At 47.2% G+C, this 20279-nt stretch overlaps 1 protein-coding gene across 1 annotated transcript in view; it reads right to left on the bottom strand.

The window, feature by feature from the left end:
• ANXA4 (annexin A4) overlaps nt 1-20279 on the bottom strand; it is a 77450-nt gene that overhangs the window by 41258 nt on the left and 15913 nt on the right. Inside the window, exons 2-3 of the mRNA XM_063932078.1 lie at nt 13787-13840; nt 4273-4360 (exon numbers count right to left, since the gene is read on the bottom strand). Of these exons, the coding sequence (XP_063788148.1) occupies nt 4273-4360; nt 13787-13795 (97 nt within the window). The 5' untranslated portion in view covers nt 13796-13840. The remainder of the gene's footprint in view (nt 1-4272; nt 4361-13786; nt 13841-20279) is intronic.

Genomic DNA, 20279 nt, shown 5'->3' with positions numbered 1-20279 from the left:
TGCCGACGCAATCGTTGGTCGTAGTACAGCACCCGTATGAGAATAAATACATTTTAAGGTAGTTTCTTGCCTGCGATCTGCAGGGTCCTTAAGGGCAGCTGTGTCAGGAGACGGTAGCGCCACCTTCTTGGACAAGCGCGTCAGGGCCTTGTCCACAGTGGGAGGTGATTCCCAAATCTCCCTGTCCTGTTTAGGGAAGGGGTATGCCATATAAATTCTTTTGGGGATCTGCAACCTCTTCCCCGGAGTCTCCCAAGCTTTTATAAAGAATTCATTTACTTCAGGAGATGTGGGAAAATTAATAATCTGTTTCTTTTCCTTAAACATGTGTACCCTTGTGTCGGGGACAGAGGGTTCATCCTCAATATGCAAGACATCCCTAATTGCCACAATCATACACTGAATGGTTTTAGTCACCCTAGGGTGCAATTTTACTTCGTCATAGTCGACACTGGAATCAGAGTCCGTGTCGGTAGTAGTGTCTTGTGTTAAGGGACGTTTTTGAGACCCCGACGGGCCCTGTGAATCGGTCCAATCCGAGGATTGACCCCCTGATATTCCCCTTAATTCAGCCTTATCAAGCCTCTCATGTAAAGATGTCACACTTGCATTTAACCTATGCCACATGCTCATCCAATCCTGAGTCGGCACCAGCGACGGGGACACACCACTCATTTGCTCCACCTCTTCCTTGGAGAAGCCTTCCGCCTCAGACATGTCGACACACACGTACCGACACCCCACACACACAGGGAGTTACCTATAAGGGGACAAAACCCCAACCAGGCCCTTAGGGGAGACAGAGAGAGAGAATGCCAGCACACACCCAGCGCCCAAACACTGGAATATATGACCAGATAGCGCTTTTATATATTTATAATGTTAATCTCCACTCACTGCGTCGCCAATGTGCCCCCCTCCTCTTTTTTCCAGCCTGTAAAGCTCAGCAGGGAAGAGAACAGGGAGCCAGCGTTTTCTCATGCAGCCTCTGTGGAGAAAATGGCGGTGGTTAGTGCCGAGGATCAAGCCCCGCCCACCCGATGGCAGGCTTCGGTCCCCTCATGATATCGTAAGAAAATGGCGGGGGTCCGTGGATTTACTGTCCCACAGCCTAATCCAACATATTTATGCCCAAATTGAGGTTTATTGCTGCCCAGGGCGCCCCCCCCCCCCGCACCCTACAGTGCCTCTTGTGTGTGTGTGTGACTGGGAGCAATGGCGCGCAGCTTACCGCTGCACGCTTACCTCATGAAGATCTGATGTTTTCTGCCGCCTGAAGTCTTTTCCTCAATATACTCACCCGGCTTCTATCTTCGGCATCTGTGAGGAGGACGGCGGTGCGGCTCCGGGACGAACCCCAGGTGAGGCCTGTGTTCCGACTCCCTCTGGAGCTAATGGTGTCCAGTAGCCTAGAAGCAGTGCCCAACCTTACAAGCCAGCTCTGCTTCTCTCTCCTCAGTCCCACGATGCAGGGAGCCTGTTGCCAACAGGACTCCCTGAAAATAAAAAACCTAACAAAATTCTTTAAAACAGCAAACCCTTGAGCGCTCACTGCTTTGTACCCTTTCTCCTCTGGGCACAGAATCTAACTGAGGTCTGGAGGAGGGGCATAGAGGGAGGAGCCAGTGCACACCCATAGTCAAAGTTCTTTTAGGTGCCCTATCTCCTGCAGGGCCCGTCTATACCCCATGGTCCTTACGGAGTCCCCAGCATCCTCTAGGACGTAAGAGAGAAAAAAAAAAAAAGACAGTGATTGTCCCATTTTTAAAGGGTTAGTATGGTAAAACATTTTAATATATTATATATATATATATATTATATATATATATATATATATATATACACACACATACACACACATACATATATATACACATACATACATACATTGCTCAAAAAAATAAAGGGAACACTTAAACAACACAATGTAACTCCAAGTCAATCACACTTCTGTGAAATCAAACTGTCCACTTATAAAGCAGCACTGATTGACAATCAATTTCACATGCTGTTGTGCAAATGGAAAAGACTACAGGTGGAAATTATAGGCAATTAGCAAGACACCCCCAATAACGGAATTGTTTTGCAGGTGGTGACCACAGACCACTTCTCCGCTCCTATGCTTTCTGGCTGATGTTTTGGTCACTTTGAAAGCTGGCGGTGCTTTCACTCTAGTGGTAGCACGAGACGGAGTCTACAACCACTGAGCATATGTGACAGACGTGACAGAGTCTGGAGACGCCAAGGAGAACGTTCTGCTGCCTGCAACATCCTCCAGCATGACCGGTTTGGCAGTGGGTCAGTAATGGTGCGGGGTGGCATTTCTTTGGGGGGCCGCACAGCCCTCCATGTGCTCGCCAGCGGTAGCCCGACTGCCATTAGGTACCGAGAAGAGATCCTCAGACCCCTTGTGAGACCATATGCTGGTGCGGTTGGCCCTGGGTTCCTCCTAATGCAAGACAATGCTAGACCTCATGTGGCTGGAGTGTGTCAGCAGTTCCTGCAAGACGAAGGCATTGATGCTATGGACTGGCCCGCCCGTTCCCCAGGCCTGAATCCAATTGAGCACATCAGGGACATCATGTCTCGCTCCATCCACCAACGCCATGTTGCACCACAGACTGTCCAGGAGTTGGCGGATGCTTTAGTCCAGGTCTGGGATTAGATCCCTCAGGAGACCATCCGCTACCTCATCAGGAGCATGCCCAGGCGTTGTAGGGAGGTCATACAGGCACGTGGAGGCCACACACACTACTGAGCCTCATTTTGACTTGTTTTAAGGACATTACATTAAAATTGGATCAGCCTGTAGTGTGTTTTTCCACTTTAATTTTGAGTGACTCCAAATCCAGACCTCCATGGGTTAATAAAGTTGATTTCCATTGATAATGTTTGTGTGATTTTGTTGTCAGCACATTCAACTATGTAAAGAACAAAGTATTTAATAAAAATATTTCATTCATTCAGATCTAGGATGTGTTATTTTAGTGTTCCCTTTATTTTTTTGAGCAGTGTATATATCTCACATATACACATATATCTTTGTCTCCATCTATCCCAACAGGAGGGACAAACTGCTCTGCTACTGAACTTTTCTTTTAATTTCTGATTGCAAGCACCTGTTTTGAACAGGTTAATGGATAAGAAAGGTGTTTCAGCACAGGTGATGGCAATCATAAATTAAGAGCGAAGTCCAGGAGCAGAGCATTCTGTGCCTCCTGGAGAGGGTCATGTTGGGATGTATGAATTAGCTCATTATCAGTATGAAGACTGCAGTCTGAGCGCCAAATTTATTGTTGTAAACTGGGATTGGGATGTTTACACAGTATCCTGGAAACAGATACATTCTACTTATGCAACCCAATATAATATACTAAACTAGCCTGTGTAAGTGCCAAGCATACCCACAGCCGCCAGGAACACTGCTGCCTAGAGGCTACATTGCTCTAGTACTGCAGAGAACAGCCTGACTTACTGCAGCTAGGAGTTGTGTCACTGCTGGAACCACTGGGAAATGTAAAGGAGATCACATAACATAAGCCAGCCAGGTCTCCACCAGGGATAACGTGCTTTCGACACGAGTGTAGTCTTTATAGATGTGTCAAATTGCTCCAAATAGCCCCATTTAAAGCACCATGTACTGTTCTACTTAGCTGCACCAAAACACTATGCATTCGCAAGTCAGAAACAGAGTGCCATGGACAATTCTAGTTAACCCATGCATACGCAGGATAAACGCAGCTGTGCATTGTTTTTAATCACATCAATCGCAGCTGATGTCAGATGCACGACACAAAAACTGCCATGACACGCCTGCGTTTTTCCAACCACTCCACACAACCGCCATGTAACCTCCCACAAACGTTCGCATCCTAGCAGTCGCACTATGCTGGGCCTGCGAATGCATTTTGGCCTTCACGCACAATGCGGTCGCAGTGCATGCGCAGTCATCCGATAACTGGCTAATTTGCAACTGAAGCTGAATAAGGCCCAAAGTACGAGAACCGCACCAGGAGTCTTGCGCCATATGGTGCAAAACGGAGGACACATCTGTATACCTTACATGGATGCAACTTTATAGAGTCTCCATAGCCTTTAAAGTCACATTAAATACACACATAACCCTCATCTATACAAGGAGGCATCAATTTCCATATGTTAGTGATATTTACTGGCAGTGGTGGGAAATGTGTCTGTGTGTCAAATAGAAAACCTGTATTAAATTCATAGTTATGGGAGGAAGTCTCCTTTAGCAATCAGCCACATACTCACCTGCCCCTTTCATGGCTTTCCGCAGCTTTTGTACATCGTCGGCTGCATTGAAGTTGGAGCAAGGTTTGATAGTGCCCTTAGTTCCGACCTGCAGACATGATTAAAAAGGGAGATAAATGATTAGCAACAGTGCAACTGCAGTTTGGCCAGAACTGAAGAGGTGGCCACTTTAATAAAAAAAAACCTTACAGAACTATAGTAGAACTTAAGTTTACTTGTAGAAAGTCACTTTGTGTCTTGGAGCAATATTCACAAATTTACATCTTATCAATTCATTAGCAACATTCTAGGGAATATGTATCAAGCCTTGAAGAGAGATGAAGTGGAGAAGTTACCCATAGCAGCCAACCAATTTCTGTCATTTATCTAGCAAGTACATAAGACAGAAAGCAGCCAGTGGTTGTTATCAGCAACGTCTCCACTTTAGCTCTTAAAGGGCCCTATACACTAGAACAATTTTGCTCAATTTCAGCTGAATTTGGTCACTCAGGACTATATATCGGGTGAAATCGTGCATTTTTGCTGTGTATCCAATCTGATCCAATCAGATGCGCGGCTCCGTGAGCGTCGGGTCGACTCCTCCAGGTTGTTGGTGCTGCACTCGTTATTTGTCGTGATGAAGTGGAATTGTATGGAATCGAACGGTGGTTTTTGTGCTCGCGATATATCGCTTGTGATCTATGGTAGGTAGTTTGAAGCATCCTAATCCAGCCCATCAGATGTATCTGATGGTACCTGTGATTGCATGCTATACATCCCATGCGATATGTAGGCGCCTGACATATCCTATGTGATGCATAGCATGCTCCAAAAAGTCACATTGTACCAAATCGTTTGGAATCGTATGTAAACACTCCTGGGAAGCTCCCGGGAGAGTTCAAGGGAAATCGCTCCGACTTCAGCCTCTAGACTAGGTCTGGCCAACCTGTGGCTCTCCAGCTGTTGTGAAACTACACATTCCAGCATGCCCTGCCCTAGTTCTGCTTTTAGTGAATGCTAAAACTGTGGCAGAGGATGCTGGGATGTGTAGTGTCACAGCAGCTGGAGAGCCACAGGTTGGCCAGGCCTGCTCTAGACATATCGTACTAGTGTATGGGGCCCTGAAAGATTTAACACATCTCCCCTTGAGTGTTTTATTTTTTTTCTCCTGGCACACTGTTCCACACTGAACATTAGCCCTCATTCAGAATTGTTCGCTTGCTAGCTACTTTTAACAGCCGTGCAAACACATAGTCGCCGCCCAAGGGGGGAGTGTATTTTCGCTTTGCAAGTGTGCGAATGCCTGTGCAGCCGAGCGGTACAAAAACATTTTGTGCAAAACAAGACTAGCCCTGCAGTTACTTATCCTGTGCGATGAATCCAGCGATGAAGGTTCTGGAATTTACGTCAGACACCCGCCCTGCAAACGCCTACGTTTTCCCAAACACACCCAGAAAAAAAAAAAAAAAAAAACAAAAACAAAAAAAAAAAAACAGTTGACAACCATAAACGCCCTCTTCCTCTCAATCTCCTTGCGATCGGCTGAGTGAATGGATTCTTCACTAGAACCATTGCACAGCAACGATGCTCTGTGTACCCGTATGACGCACGTGCGCATTGTGATGCCTACGCAGTTTTTTTTAAATGATCGCTGCGCAGCAAACAGCAGCTAGCGATCAACTCGGAATGAGGGCCATAGGGCCTAATTCCTATCTGATCGCAACAGCAAATTTGTTAGCTAATGGGCAAAACCATTTTCACTGCAGGGGGGGGGGGGGCAGATATAACATGTGCATAGAGAGATAGATTTGGGTGGGGTGTGTTCAATCTGAAATCTAAATTGCAGTTTAAAAATAAAGCAGCCAGTATTAACCCTGCACAGAAACAAAATAACCAACCCACATCCAACTCTCTCAGCACGTTATATCTGCCCCTCCCCCCCTGCAGTGCACATGGTTTTGCCCATTAGCTAACAAATTTGCTGTTGCGATCAGATCTGAATTAGGCCCATTGTTACACTGCCTTGCACACACGTAAATGGAAGATGTAAATGCTGATACAGTTATTGCAGCTGGGCATCACTGCCGCCCCTGCTCCAGATAGAACACAGCGGCCATTTTGTTTGTTCCGCCTTGTGTCATTACTTCCTTGTTGCTGCAGCTCTGTATCTTGCCATCTTTTGGTGATCCAGCAGCATTTGCACACACAGGAAATACTGCATGTTCAACACTAGAAAAACAGAGTACGTGCTGCAAGTAAGTTCTGTTGTGTACTTGTGAGCGAAATGTTACAGGCTACAAAGTCTCACGCACATACAATACAGTCATTTTTGGGCTGCAATTGTCAGGATCAGCAACTACCCACACAAGCAGAGACATTCAGGTTCACACTACATTATAAGGGAGATGTACTAAGCAGTGATAAAAGTGGTGACGTGAGCCAGTGGAAAAGTTGCCCATGGCAACCAATCAGCTGCTCTGTATACTTTTATAGTATGCAAATTATAAATGTAACATCAATGCTGCTTTGTTGCCACAGGCAAATTCACCACTGCCTCACTTCTCCACTGTTTAGTACATCTCCCCCTATATTTTTGTGTGTACTATTTGGCAGGAAAAAGGTATGGTTTGCAGGGTGCTGCGCTTGGATTTAGGGTAATGGGTTTTCTTGTTTATATAAATATACACACATTTAATAACTTACTGTACCTCACTCAGAGCACTGTAAGCTATATAAGTTACCAGTGGTAAAGAATTAGGGGTCTATTCAATACCTGTCGGAAACTGCAGTCACACCAATCACACCGTATAACTTGTGATAAACTTACCGAGTTAACAGTATGAACAACAACGGAGCATCAGATCAACCCTGATGCAACCAAACATAACCCTTATGTAAGCAATAACTATATACAAGTATTGCAGAAGAAGTCCGCACTAGGGACGGGCGCCCAGCATCCACTACGAGAAATAGATTTACCGGTAAGTAAAATCTTATTTTCTCTAACGTCCTAGTGGATGCTGGGGACTCCGTAAGGACCATGGGGATAATACCAAAGCTCCCAAACGGGCGGGAGAGTGCGGATGACTCTGCAGCACCGAATGAGCAAACACAAGGTCCTCCTCAGCCAGGGTATCAAACTTGTAGAACTTTGCAAAAGTGTTTGAACTTGACCAAGTAGCCGCTCGGCAAAGCTGTAATGCAGAGACCCCTCGGGCAGCCGCCCAAGAAGAGCCCACCTTCCTTGTGGAGTGGGCTTTTAACGATTTTGGAAACGGCAATCCAGCCGTAGAATGAGCCTGCTGAATCGTGTTACAGATCCAGCGAGCAATAGTCTGCTTTGAAGCAGGAGCACCCAGCTTGTTGGGTGCATACAGGATAAACAACGACTCCGTCTTCCTGACTCTAGCCGTTCTGGCCACATAAACCTTCAAAGCCCTGACCACATCTAGTAACTCGGAATCCTCCAAGTCACGAGTAGCCACAGGCACCACAATAGGTTGGTTCATATGAAAAGATGACACCACTTTTGGCAGAAATTGTGGACGGGTCCGCAATTCTGCCCTGTCCATATGGAAAACCAGATAGGGGCTTTTATGTGACAAAGCCGCTAATTCTGACACCCGCCTAGCTGAAGCCAAGGCTAACAGCATGACCACCTTCCAGGTGAGAAATTTTAACTCCACGGTTTTGAGAGGCTCAAACCAGTGTGACTTCAGGAAACTCAAACACCACGTTAAGATCCCAAGGTGCCACTGGAGGCACAAAAGGAGGCTGAATATGCAGCACTCCTTTTACAAACGTCTGGACTTCAGGAAGAGAAGCCAGTTCTTTTTGAAAGAAAATGGATAGGGCCGAAATCTGGACCTTAATGGAACCCAATTTTAGGCCCAAAGTCACTCCCGACTGTAGGAAGTGAAGGAAACGGCCCAGCTGGAATTCCTCCGTAGGGGCATTCCTGGCTTCACACCAAGCAACACATTTTCGCCATATACGGTGATAATGTTTAGCCGTCACGTCTTTCCTAGCCTTTATCAGCGTAGGAATAACCTCATCCGGAATGCCTTTTTCTGCTAGGATCCGGCGTCCAACTGCCATGCCGTCAAACGCAGCCGCGGTAAGTCTTGGAACAGACAGGGTCCCTGTTGCAACAGGTCCTGTCTTAGAGGCAGAGGCCACGGGTCCTCTGTGAGCATTTCTTTTCCGGAACAATGAGTATTGTTCTCACTCCTCTTTTTCTTATGATTCTCAGCACCTTGGGTATGAGAGGAAGAGGAGGAAATACATAAACCGACTGGAACACCCACGGTGTCACTAGTGCGTCTACAGCTATCGCCTGAGGGTCTCTTGACCTGGTGCAATAGCTCTGTAGCTTTTTGTTGAGGCGGGATGCCATCATGTCCACCTGTGGCAGTTCCCACCGACTTGCAATCTGCGCGAAGACTTCTTGATGAAGTCCCCACTCTCCCGGGTGGAGGTCGTGCCTGCTGAGGAAGTCTGCTTCCCAGTTGTCCACTCCCGGAATGAACACTGCTGACAGTGCTCTTACGTGATTCTCCGCCCAGCGAAGAATTCTGGTGGCTTCCGCCATCGCCACCCTGCTCCTTGTGCCGCCTTGGCGGTTTACATGAGCCACTGCGGTGATGTTGTCTGACTGAATCAGCACAGAATGGTCGCGAAGCAGGGTCTCCGCTTGACTTAGGGCGTTGTATATGGCCCTTAGTTCCAGGATATTGATGTGAAGGCAAGTCTCCTGACTTGACCACAGACCTTGGAAATTTCTTCCCTGTGTGACTGCCCCCCACCCTCGGAGGCTTGCATCCGTGGTCACCAGGACCCAGTCCTGAATGCCAAATCTGCGGCACTCGAGAAAGTGAGCACTCTGCAGCCACCACAGAAGAGACACCCTGGCCCTGGGGGATAGGGTGATCATCCGATGCATCTGTAGATGTGATCCGGACCACTTGTCCAACAGATCCCATTGAAAGGTCCTCGCATGGAACCTGCCGAAGGGAATGGCCTTGTACGATGCCACCATCTTTCCCAGGACTTGCATGCAGTGATGCACAGACACCTGTTTTAGTTTTAAGAGGTCTCTGACCAGTGTCATGAGTTCCTGCGCCTTCTCCGTCGGGAGAAAAACCTTCTTCTGGTCTGTGTCCAGAATCATGCCCAGGAAGGGCAGACGCGTCGTAGGAATCAGCTGCAACTTTGGAATATTTAGAATCCAGCCGTGCTGTTGCAACACTTCCCTACGCTGATCAGCAACTGCTCTCTGGACCTCGCCTTTATGAGGAGATCGTCCAAGTATGGGATAATTGTGACCCCCTGCTTTCGCAGTAGCACCATCATTTCCGCCATTACCTTGGTAAATATTCTCGGTGCCGTGGAGAGACCAAACGGCAACGTCTGGAACCCCAATGAGGTACGCCTGATGAGGTGGATAAATGGGGACATGAAGGTATGCATCCTTTATGTCCAGAGACACCAAAAAATCCCCCCCTTCCAGGCTTGCGATGACCGTTCTGAGCGATTCCATTTTGAACTTGAACCTTTTCAGGTATATGTTCAGGGATTTTAAATTCAATATGGGTGTGACCGAACCGTCCGGCTTCGGTACCACAAACATGGTCGAATAGTAACCCCTTCCCTGTTGAAGGATGGGAACCTTTACCACCACCTGCTGAAGATACAATTTGTGAATTGCAGCTAACACTATTTCCCTCTCTAAGGGGGAAGCTGGCAGGGCCGATTTGAGGTAACGGTGAGGGGGAATCTCTTCGAATTCCAGCTTGTATCCCTGAGACACAATCTCTATAGCCCAGGGATCCACCTGGGAGTGAATTCACTTGTGGCTGAAATTTCGGAGACACGCCCCCACCGGGCCTAGCTCCGCCTGTGGAGCCCCAGCGTCATGCGGTGGATTTAGTGGAAGCCGGGGAGGACTTCTGTTCCTGGGAACTAGCTGTATTGTGCAGCTTCTACCCCTGCCTCTGGCAAGAAAGGACGCACCTCGGACTTTCTTGCCTTTTTGTGATCGAAAGGACTGCATTTGGTAATACGGTGCTTTCTTAGGTTGTGAGGGAACATATGGCAAAAAATTTGACTTTCCAGCCGTAGCCGTGGAGACCAGGTCCGAGAGACCGTCCCCAAACAATTCCTCACCCTTGTAAGGTAAAACCTCCATGTGCCTTTTTGAGTCGGCATCGCATGTCCATTGCCGAGTCCATAGGACCCTTCTGGCAGAAATCGACATTGCATTTATTCTAGAGCCCTACCGCACTACACATCGAGGCCGACGCAATCGCCGGCCTTAGTAAGGTACCTGAATGAGTATAAATGGACTTCAGGATACCCTCCTGCTTTCTATCAGCAGCATCTTTTAGGGTGGCCGTATCCTGTGACGGCAGCGCTACCCTCTTGGATAAGCGTGTTAAAGCTTTGTCCACCCTAGGGGAGGATTCCCAGCGTAGCCTGTCCGTTGGCGGGAAGGGATACGCCAAAAGCATCCGTTTGGAAATCTGCAGTTTTCTATCTGGAGATTCCCAAGCCTTTTCACATAACTCATTTAACTCAAGTGAAGGGGGAAAGGTCACCTCTTGCCTTTTTTCCCCATACATATAAACCCTCTTGTCAGGGACTGGGGTTTCCTCTGTGATGTGCAGCACATCTTTCATTGCATCATCGCCACTGGAGTCAGAATCCGTGTCGATATCTGTGTCAACAATTTGGGATAGTGGGCGCTTCTGAGACCCTGACGGCCTCTGCGACATAGGATCAGGCATGGGTTGAGACCCTGACTGTCTCAAGGCTTCAGCTTTATCCAACCTTTTATGCAAGGAATTAACATCATCATTTAAAACCTTCCACATATCCATCCAATCGGGTGTCGGCGGCGACCCCACATTCATTTGTTCCCGCTCCGTTTCCACATAGCCTTCCTCGTCAAACATGCCGACACACCACACACACACAGGGGATGCTCTATTTGAAGACAGTTCCCCCACAAGGCCTGAGAGAGAGAGAGAGAGAGAGAGAGAGAGAGAGAGAGAGAGAGAGAGAGAGAGAGAGAGAGAGAGAGAGAGAGAGAGAGAGAGAGAGAGAGAGAGAGAGAGAGAGAGAGAGAGAATGCCAGCACACACCCCAGCGCTATATGACCCAGGAATCACACAGTAACTTAGTGTTAACCCAGTAGCTGCTGTATATACTGTTTTTGCGACAAAATTATGTCGTCCCCTCCTCTCTTTTTACCCTCTTCTACCGTGATTCTGCAGGGGGGAGCCTGGGGAGCTTCCTCTCAGCGGAGCTGTGGAGAGAAAATGGCGCTGGTGAGTGCTGAGGAAGAAGCCCCGCCCCCTCAGTGGCGGGCTTCTGTCCCGCGTTCCTGTGTAAAAATATGGCGGGGGCCCATGCATATATACAGTGCCCAACTGTATATATGCCCAGTTTTGCCAAGAGGTCTCTTATTGCTGCCCAGGGCGCCCCCCCCTGCGCCCTGCACCCTACAGTGACCGAAGTATGTGGGTTGGTGTGGGAGCAATGGCGCACAGCTGCAGTGCTGTGCGCTACCTCATATGAAGACTGGAGTTTTCTGCCGCCGATTTCGAAGTCTTCTTGCTTCTGACACCGGCTTCTGTCTTCTGGCTCTGCGAGGGGGGCGGCGGCGCGGCTCCGGGATCGGACGACCAAGGGTGCGATCCTGTGTACGATCCCTCTGGAGCTAATGGTGTCCAGTAGCCTAAGAAGCAGGACCTATCTTCAGTGAGTAGGGCTGCTTCTCTCCCCTCAGTCCCACGTAGCAGAGAGCCTGTTGCCAGCAGAACTCACTGAAAATAAAAAAACCTAACAAAATACTTTCTTTTTAGCAAGCTCAGGAGAGCTCACTAAGTAGCACCCAGCTCGTCCGGGCAGACACAAACTGAGGTCTGGAGGAGGGACAGAGGGAGGAGCCAGAGCACACCAATATCCAAATTCTTTCTTAAAGTGCCTTCTATTCCCCATGGTCCTTACGGAGTCCCCAGCATCCACTAGGACGTTAGAGAAATATTGATGTGGGCAGCATTAGCGAACTTCTTCCTTTTAAAGTAAACTGTTGCTGGCATTCCTGGACCAATCCTGCCACTCAGCCCAAGTGGGCAAGATCCGGGGATCTATGCCTGGCCACCTATATAGTTATCCAATTTGGATGGAACACTGGCCCATCACCTGGATCACTTCTCCTGGAATGGAGGTGGTTTAAAAGGTATCCTCAAACAATGTTTTTTCTGCTGCACAACTTCCAAACACATTCACCAACAAGACTGATAAATTATTTGGCAAATTATTATCAGACTCATCTAGGGTACAGAGGAGGATGGAGTACTCACATAAGCTATAAGCCATTCACTGATTACCTACAACAGTGATGGGGGAACCTGCGGCACTCCAGCTGTTGAACTACACATCCCAGCATGCACTGCAACAGTTTTAGCATGGCAAAATAGCAGAACTGTAGCGGGGCATGCTGGTATGTGTAGTTCAACAACAGCTGGAGGGCCGAAGGTTCCCCATCCCTGACCTACAATATGGTGGATCGCATTTAGTGTGTTGCCTTGAAGGTACTGTACCTGCCAAAAAGGTACAGTTGGAGGGTATGCAGTGCTGTAGGCAGTCTATTGCATAACAGACGCCAATACAGTTCTCCCATCACACAGTATAAGTAGTATGCAGCACAATTTACTTCCAGCTGTACAGTGCTTAATCTTTTGGGTGGCTGCTTCCTTTTCAATATACATTCCAGTAATAAAATCAAGACTTTACAGATCTAAATCGCAAGTAAGTGGTTGTCCAAATCGGGTGCGGATCATCAAATCGACAGTATCTAGGTCGACAATGTTTAGGTCGACAGTCACTAGGTCGACAGGGATGGAAGGTCAACAGGTTGACATGAGGTTTGTTTGTTTTTGTGTCGTTTTCTTCGTAGAGTGACCGGGAACCCCAATTAGTGCATCATGTCCCCTCGCATGGCTCGCTTCGGGTAAGGTGCCTCGCTCCGCTACCGCTTTGCTCGGCACAGATTATTGTTCCAATCGTAGTCCACGTGGATCGTTAAGTATGAAAAAGTAAAAAAAAAAAACTCATGTCGACCTTTTGACCTGTCGACCTAGAAGCCCTGTCGACCTTCCATTCCTGTCGACCTAAACATTGTCAACCTAGACAGTGTCGACCTTCAGACCGGATCCCGTCCAAATCAAAGCTGGTGATCTAGAGCAGGCATGTCCAAACTGCGGCCCTCCAGCTGTTGTGAACTACATATCCCAGCATGCCCTGACAGTTTTCCTGTCAGAGAATGCTAAATCTGTGTCAGAGCATGCTGGGATGTGTAGTTTCTCAACAGTTGGAGGGCCACAGTTTGGACATGCCTGATCTAGAGTGTAAGGTTCAGTATCAGCAGTTTAGATAGGAGAGTAAACTTTCTATCAAGTGCAAGCAACGCACCCCATTTACAGCCACTCTGATAAAGACATTTGTTAGCATATGACAGATTAGTACTTACTGCTGCCATGGTATCTTCTTAATGGCACACTGCAACGTTTCAGGCAGATGGCAACTGCAATAATAGAGGAAAATAAAATTTTACAACCGGGATAGATTCTCTTACTTCAACATTTAATTAGCGACACAGAAAGAGTAAACATACAACATATTGGTTTGCTAATGTACGCAGAGCCCATGGTCACAGGATCACATACAGCACTGTAGATTTGGAAAAGCACACACAGATACAACCAAGCAAAGTGCCACAAAAGCAGTCATTACAGAACAAGGGAGGCAGCCACTGTGTGGGATAAACCAATAGTCATTAGGATGCAAGTCCATCGATTCACTAGAAGTCAGTACGTCAGCGAGGTCGATGGTTCTCCATCATGATTGGGTGACAGATCCCATTAGTGGAGATGAATGATCAAAATATTAAAGTTGCCAGTGTAGGCAAATATTGACTTTTTAAAAATGTTTTTCCTCAAGAAAAATATTTGTAGTACTACTATACAGTATGTGTAACCAGTTACAGATAGGTAGGAAGATAATTAATAGCACTAAACAAACCAAAGGCTATTAAGAAGGAGAAAAATCAGAATACGAGGAGGGTGGGGGGTGGGATTTATCAGACCATCTAACTGATACAAATAGCTCACATCAACCAATCAGCTTCTAGCTATCATTTTATAGCATTTACTTCATAGACTATACCTTGGAGCTGATTGATTCCTATGGACAGCTTCAACACATCTCTTCTTTAGAAGATTTAACACATCTGTCCCAGAGTAACAAAACTGGTGAAAATGAGTCTGGTTGACATGTGGCACATATTTTCTATAGTTCAATATATGCACTCTTATCATAATAGGACCAGCAAATGAGCAATTATGTAGAAAATAGACGTAGAACTCGCATACAGAGCTACACTGCATTTTAGCCAGCAGAGAAGTTTTTGCTCAGTGGAAAAGGCTCCAAAAACCAGGTCCACTGACCCGGGAATCTAACCCACGTAGCTTACAGAGTTCGACCCAGGTAAGGGTGCAGTGCACTGTAAACGGGTAACCAAGATCATCCAACCCGGGACCTGTTTATAGCATGGGAAGACCCAACCAGTATCCAACGGGCAGTCGGGAGGTTGGGGGACAATCTGTTACTGCTGCAGCTTCTCTGCCCCACACTGAGCAGTGGTGCTGGTGAAAGTGAATGGATGCAGTGCACAGAGATGGAGGCTGGGGGCAGCCAAGCAGCTGCCACAGTCCTGGGCTCACCACCAGCATGACGTGGAGTGCCATCAATGAACAGGTGTGGCCTAACAGGACAGAAGCCACACCCCAGGGTCCTGACCAGAAGACTGCACCCATGTGTGCTGTGTGAACGGCACCGACTCAGGAATATCTCAGGACAATGCAGCAGTGGGAATAGGGTACACTAGAGCAATACCATGCCTTTTGGCACGATATCAATGCATCAGGCTGACCTATCACGAATGAGTGGACCACATCGTGTGTTGTCCACTTACACTTGCGATCTGTGGCGCGCTCCCAAGGGTCGTAAGAAGGGCTTTAAGTAGGTAAGATCTGGCACTGTCGTTTGCAATGAGGATGCGTAACATTAGATTGCATGCGATCTAACGTTAGCACATTGTCAGTGAAGCTCAGGAGCTGCCGGCAGCTGGTGGGGAGTTGAGGAGGCATCACATGCGATACCTTGCTCTAGTGCAGTGGTTCTCAAACTCGGTCCTCAGGACCCCACCCAGTGCATGTTTTGCAGGTAACCCAGCAAGTGCACAGGTGTATTCATTATTCACTGACACATTTTAAAAGGTCCACACGTGGAGCAAATTATTTCACTTGCGATTCTGTGAGGAGACCTGCAAAACATGCACCGTGTGGGGTCCTGAGGACAGAGTTTGAGAACCTGTGCTCTAGTGTATGGGGGCCTTAAATCCAGGGTCTGACTTGGCTGGGAACAGTGTTTCAAATCCTGGCTCATACCTGGGACTTAGTAGAAAAGAGGTATGAATGTGATACTGTGAAAAATTAGCAGCGAAGATATCTAGCTCTTAAAATGAGACGTTATGGAAGTTTTTAAATCTTCAGACAGACAAAATATCCGTGTTATATCGTTTATACAATAAAATGGTTACTTTTGTTTAGTAGCAATTTTTTTTTTTTTTTTTTAAACAAGGTTTTAACAAGGTACTATATTTTGGTCTTGACATCTTCATAAACTGTATGGATTAGATTTGTAAATTGTGAGCAAAGTGGTTATGAGCAAGTTGCTAATTTGTAATACCCCTTTCAGACAAACTGAAATTACCGGGTGAAGCAGTTCCACCCGGTAATTTCATGAAACACACGGGTCCTTTTTCTATTTGAAAGGGGTTGACCCGGGTAGAAATTCCCGGGACTTCAACCCTGGAATCTACCAGGGTCGGCGACATGGAAATTTAGACTCGGATTGACCCTTTCACAAAGACATAACACCCGTGTGGATCAGCAAATTACCGGGTCGAAATTGTCGACCCGGTAATTTGCATGTCTGTGTTAAAGGGGGGGTAGGAGGGGGGGGGGGGAGAATCAGGCAGGTCCCGGCAAAATGTCCCGGCATACTTGCCGGGACATTCAGGCTTTTCTGTCTGAAAGTGGTATAACTGACTGATGCCTAGTCACAGCTATAATGTGAGGCCCGTTAGTAATCTAATTTAACAGAGTTGGATTTTCCAATGTGTTTGAAGTTGTAAATCCAACACTGTTAAAATGCTCTACATTGCATTATGAACAGGTCCGCATTAAGGCTTCAGCATAACGTGGTCCCCATTCTGAGTGTTGACATTTTGATTGGCGACTCAGAAATATATACCAAAAATACACACAAATACTTGAAAATCCCATGAAAGTCAGCAAATAGGCATTTATTTTATCCCCTACAGGTGCATATTGGCACTATGAGGATTATATGGGGCTATAGTCTCAGACTGTCCCATAGATCAAGTCACACAGCAGACCAGACATTTCTGTCAACAAGAATTAAACTACATACGTTTTAATACTATGTAGCTACTCATTTGCATCACAAATACTCACAAATAATCCTTTTACCATCTTCCGTATTTGCTTAGTGCAGTACAGGATTCCCCATACTGGCTCATCTCAGCACAAATGCAAATAAAGGTTATGTACAGTAGATTAAACTAGGAAGTTTATGTTCCTGTGATATCTGGAGTTTTTACTCAGTTTACTTAGCTAAATTAGGTAATTTGACTTAATCACCCTTAAAGATATATACATGGCTGACAGAAGCGGTGTAGTCACCCTAGACTACACCCTCTCCACCGGCCTCAGAGACTGAGCCCCAACTGGGCGGGATGCATGAAAGCTCTTTTTGTGGTCAAACATCAAAAAATCCAGTCGGATTTCTCCAAGCAAACCCTGCATCATACGTCACATGCGCAGACTCCTGGGTCACAAATTCAGAGGTCCCCACACCGTTAACTGTCACTCAACCTGCTGCTTGCAACATTAGTCTAGAACAATCAAATCTTTCTGTTTAATTTTGTTGCATGTCTGCTTGCCTACAGATATAACCTGGATTTTAGGGACCAAAATATTATTCGGACTGTAATGAGTCCTGATTGTTAGATTAATTGCATGCGCTTAGAGAGGACACTCCCATATTATGCAATAATCACTAGAACGCCCATTGGGCTTGTTCAATATACACCACAGATAAAGAAGTCCCATAAAAAATGCTATTTTGCAAATAAGATAGGGAAATGTTACCAGTATCAGATACATGTAATAAGTATTGTTATGGTTCAATCTAGAACATTCAGCCTAGAAACAAACTGTATCAAGTATATAGTGTTCACTCTAGGATTTTATTAGGGCAGGGTGCTGACCTTGGGGAGGGCACATTTTTGATTCGGGAGGGCACATTTTAATTTAGAAGGGCAAAATGATGTACATATTGTAATATGTATGCAGGTGTCTTAAACTGGCAGCACATTGTATCTTATAAACCATCCTGGGACACCTTCGCTTCAATCTCACAGCACATTTTAAGTTTAAATGTGCCGTCAGATTGAAGCGAAGGTGTCCCAGAATGGTTTATATATCATTAATGTGCTGCCAGTTTATTTCTGAAGTATCTCAATAGGGTTTATATAGTTTATTAAACTATATAAATCCTATTGAGAGGCTTCAGGATTAAAATGGCAGCACGTGTTGCTATAAAAACCCTATTGAGACACTTCAGAATTAAACTAGCAGCACGTGTTGCTATATAAACCCTATTGAGACACTTCAGAAAAAACCTGCAGCACATATTGCTATATCAGGGCCGGCTCGAGGCATGTTCGACTCGAGCGGCTGCGCAGGGCGCCACCCTTAAAGGGCGCCGCGCGCTGGCGCCGCCATGTCGGAGCCTGGAGCCGGCCCTGATCTCCCCTGCTGTCCTCCCGGCTCCCGCTGTGTGCGCCGCCGCTGTGTGCGCTGTGCGGCGCCGGCGTCTGATGTCAGACACCGGCGCCGCACAGCGCGCACAGACAGCGGCGCGCACAGCAGCACTACCAGCAGCACTCCCCCTCCCTCGGCACAGCAGGTACTGGGGGCATATGTGGCACTGTGGGGGGCATTTATCTGGCACTGTGGGAGGCATTCATTTATCTGGCACTGCGGGGGGGGGGGGGGGGGGGGACATTTATCTGTGCACTGTGAGGGGGCATTAATGTATCTGGCACTGTGGGGGCATTTATGTATCTGGCACTGTGGGGGCATTTCTGGCACTGTGGGGGCATTTATGTATCTGGCACTGTGGGGGCATTTATGTATCTGACACTGTGGGGGCATTTCTGGCACTGTGGGGGCATTTATGTATCTGGCACTGTGGGGGCATTTATGTATCTGGCACTGTGGGTATATCTGGCACTGTGGGGGGCATTTATTTATCTGGCACTGTGGGGGGCATTTATTTATCTGGCACTGTGGGGGGCATTTATTTATCTGGCACTGTGGGGGGCATTAAGGTATCTGGCACTGTGGGGGGCATTAAGGTATCTGGCACTGGGGGCATTAAGGTATCTGGCACTGTGGGGGAATATCTGGCACTGTGGGGGGCAATAATGTATCTGGCACTGTGTGGGCACTTATGCATCTGGCACTGGGGGCATTTATGCATCTGGCAATGTGTGGGCATTTATGTATCTGGCACTGGGGGCATTTATGTATCTGGCCCTGTGGGGGCATATCGACTGTGGGGTCATTTTTATATCTGGCACTGTGGGGACATATCTGGCACTGTGGGGTCATTTTTATATCTGGCACTGTGGGGACATATCTGGCACTGTGTGGGCATTTTTATATCTGGCACTGTGGGGGCACTTATGTATCTGGCACTGTGGGGGCACTTATGTATCTGGCACTGTGGGGGCACTTATGTATCTGGCACTGTGGGGGCATATCTGCACTGTGGGGGCATTTATTTATCTGGCACTGTGGGGGCATTTATTTATCTGGCACTGTGGGGGCATTTATGTAGCTGGCACTGCTGGGGGGCATGTCACGTGTAGCTGGCACTGCTGGGGGGCATGTCACGTGTAGCTGGCACTGCTGGGGGGCATGTCACGTGTAGCTGGCACTGCTGGGGGCCATGTCATGTAGTGTTCCCGCTAGGCGTCTGTGGCTAGGCAATGTGTCTCAGTGCTCTCCCTGGTGCAATGTGTCTCAGTGCTGTGCCTGGCGCAAAGTGTATAGGAGGTTCTACCTGGTGCAGTGTGTATTAGCAGCACTACTGTGTGGTGTAATGCAAATTGCCACTATTATGTGGCCACGTACCTTCCCCACGAAGTAACTCCCCTTAATTTTTGCTGCGCGCCTTCGGCGCGCACTGTCCATGCTTTGACATATAGGTATGGGAACAAGCAGTATGTACATCATTTTGCCCTCCTAACTTAAAAATGTGCCCTCCCTGTGATCAGCACCATGCCCTAAAAAGTGAACACTATCATGTGTAGCTGGCACTGCTGCGGGGCATGTCATGTGTAGCTGGCACTGCACATTATGTGTATCTGGCACTATACTGGAGACATTGTGTGTAAGGAACACTACTGTGGCTATGTGTAAGGCTGCTAATTGTGTGAAAAATAAGAATTTACTTACCGATAATTCTATTTCTCGGAGTCCGTAGTGGATGCTGGGGTTCCTGAAAGGACCATGGGGAATAGCGGCTCCGCAGGAGACAGGGCACAAAAAAGTAAAGCTTTTACCAGATCAGGTGGTGTGCACTGGCTCCTCCCCCTATGACCCTCCTCCAGACTCCAGTTAGGTACTGTGCCCGGACGAGCGTACACAATAAGGGAGGCAATTTGAATCCCGGGTAAGACTCATACCAGCCACACCAATCACACCGTACAACTTGTGATCTAAACCCAGTTAACAGTATGATAACAGAAAGAGCCTCTTAAAGATGGCTCCTTAACAATATAACCCGAATTTGTTAACAATAACTAT

The sequence above is a fragment of the Pseudophryne corroboree genome, chromosome 6, assembly GCF_028390025.1.
Source record: "Pseudophryne corroboree isolate aPseCor3 chromosome 6, aPseCor3.hap2, whole genome shotgun sequence".
Taxonomy (NCBI): Eukaryota; Metazoa; Chordata; class Amphibia; order Anura; family Myobatrachidae; genus Pseudophryne; species Pseudophryne corroboree.
Note: the sequence above shows the minus strand (reverse complement) of the source record. Positions and strands in the feature narration are given on the sequence as shown.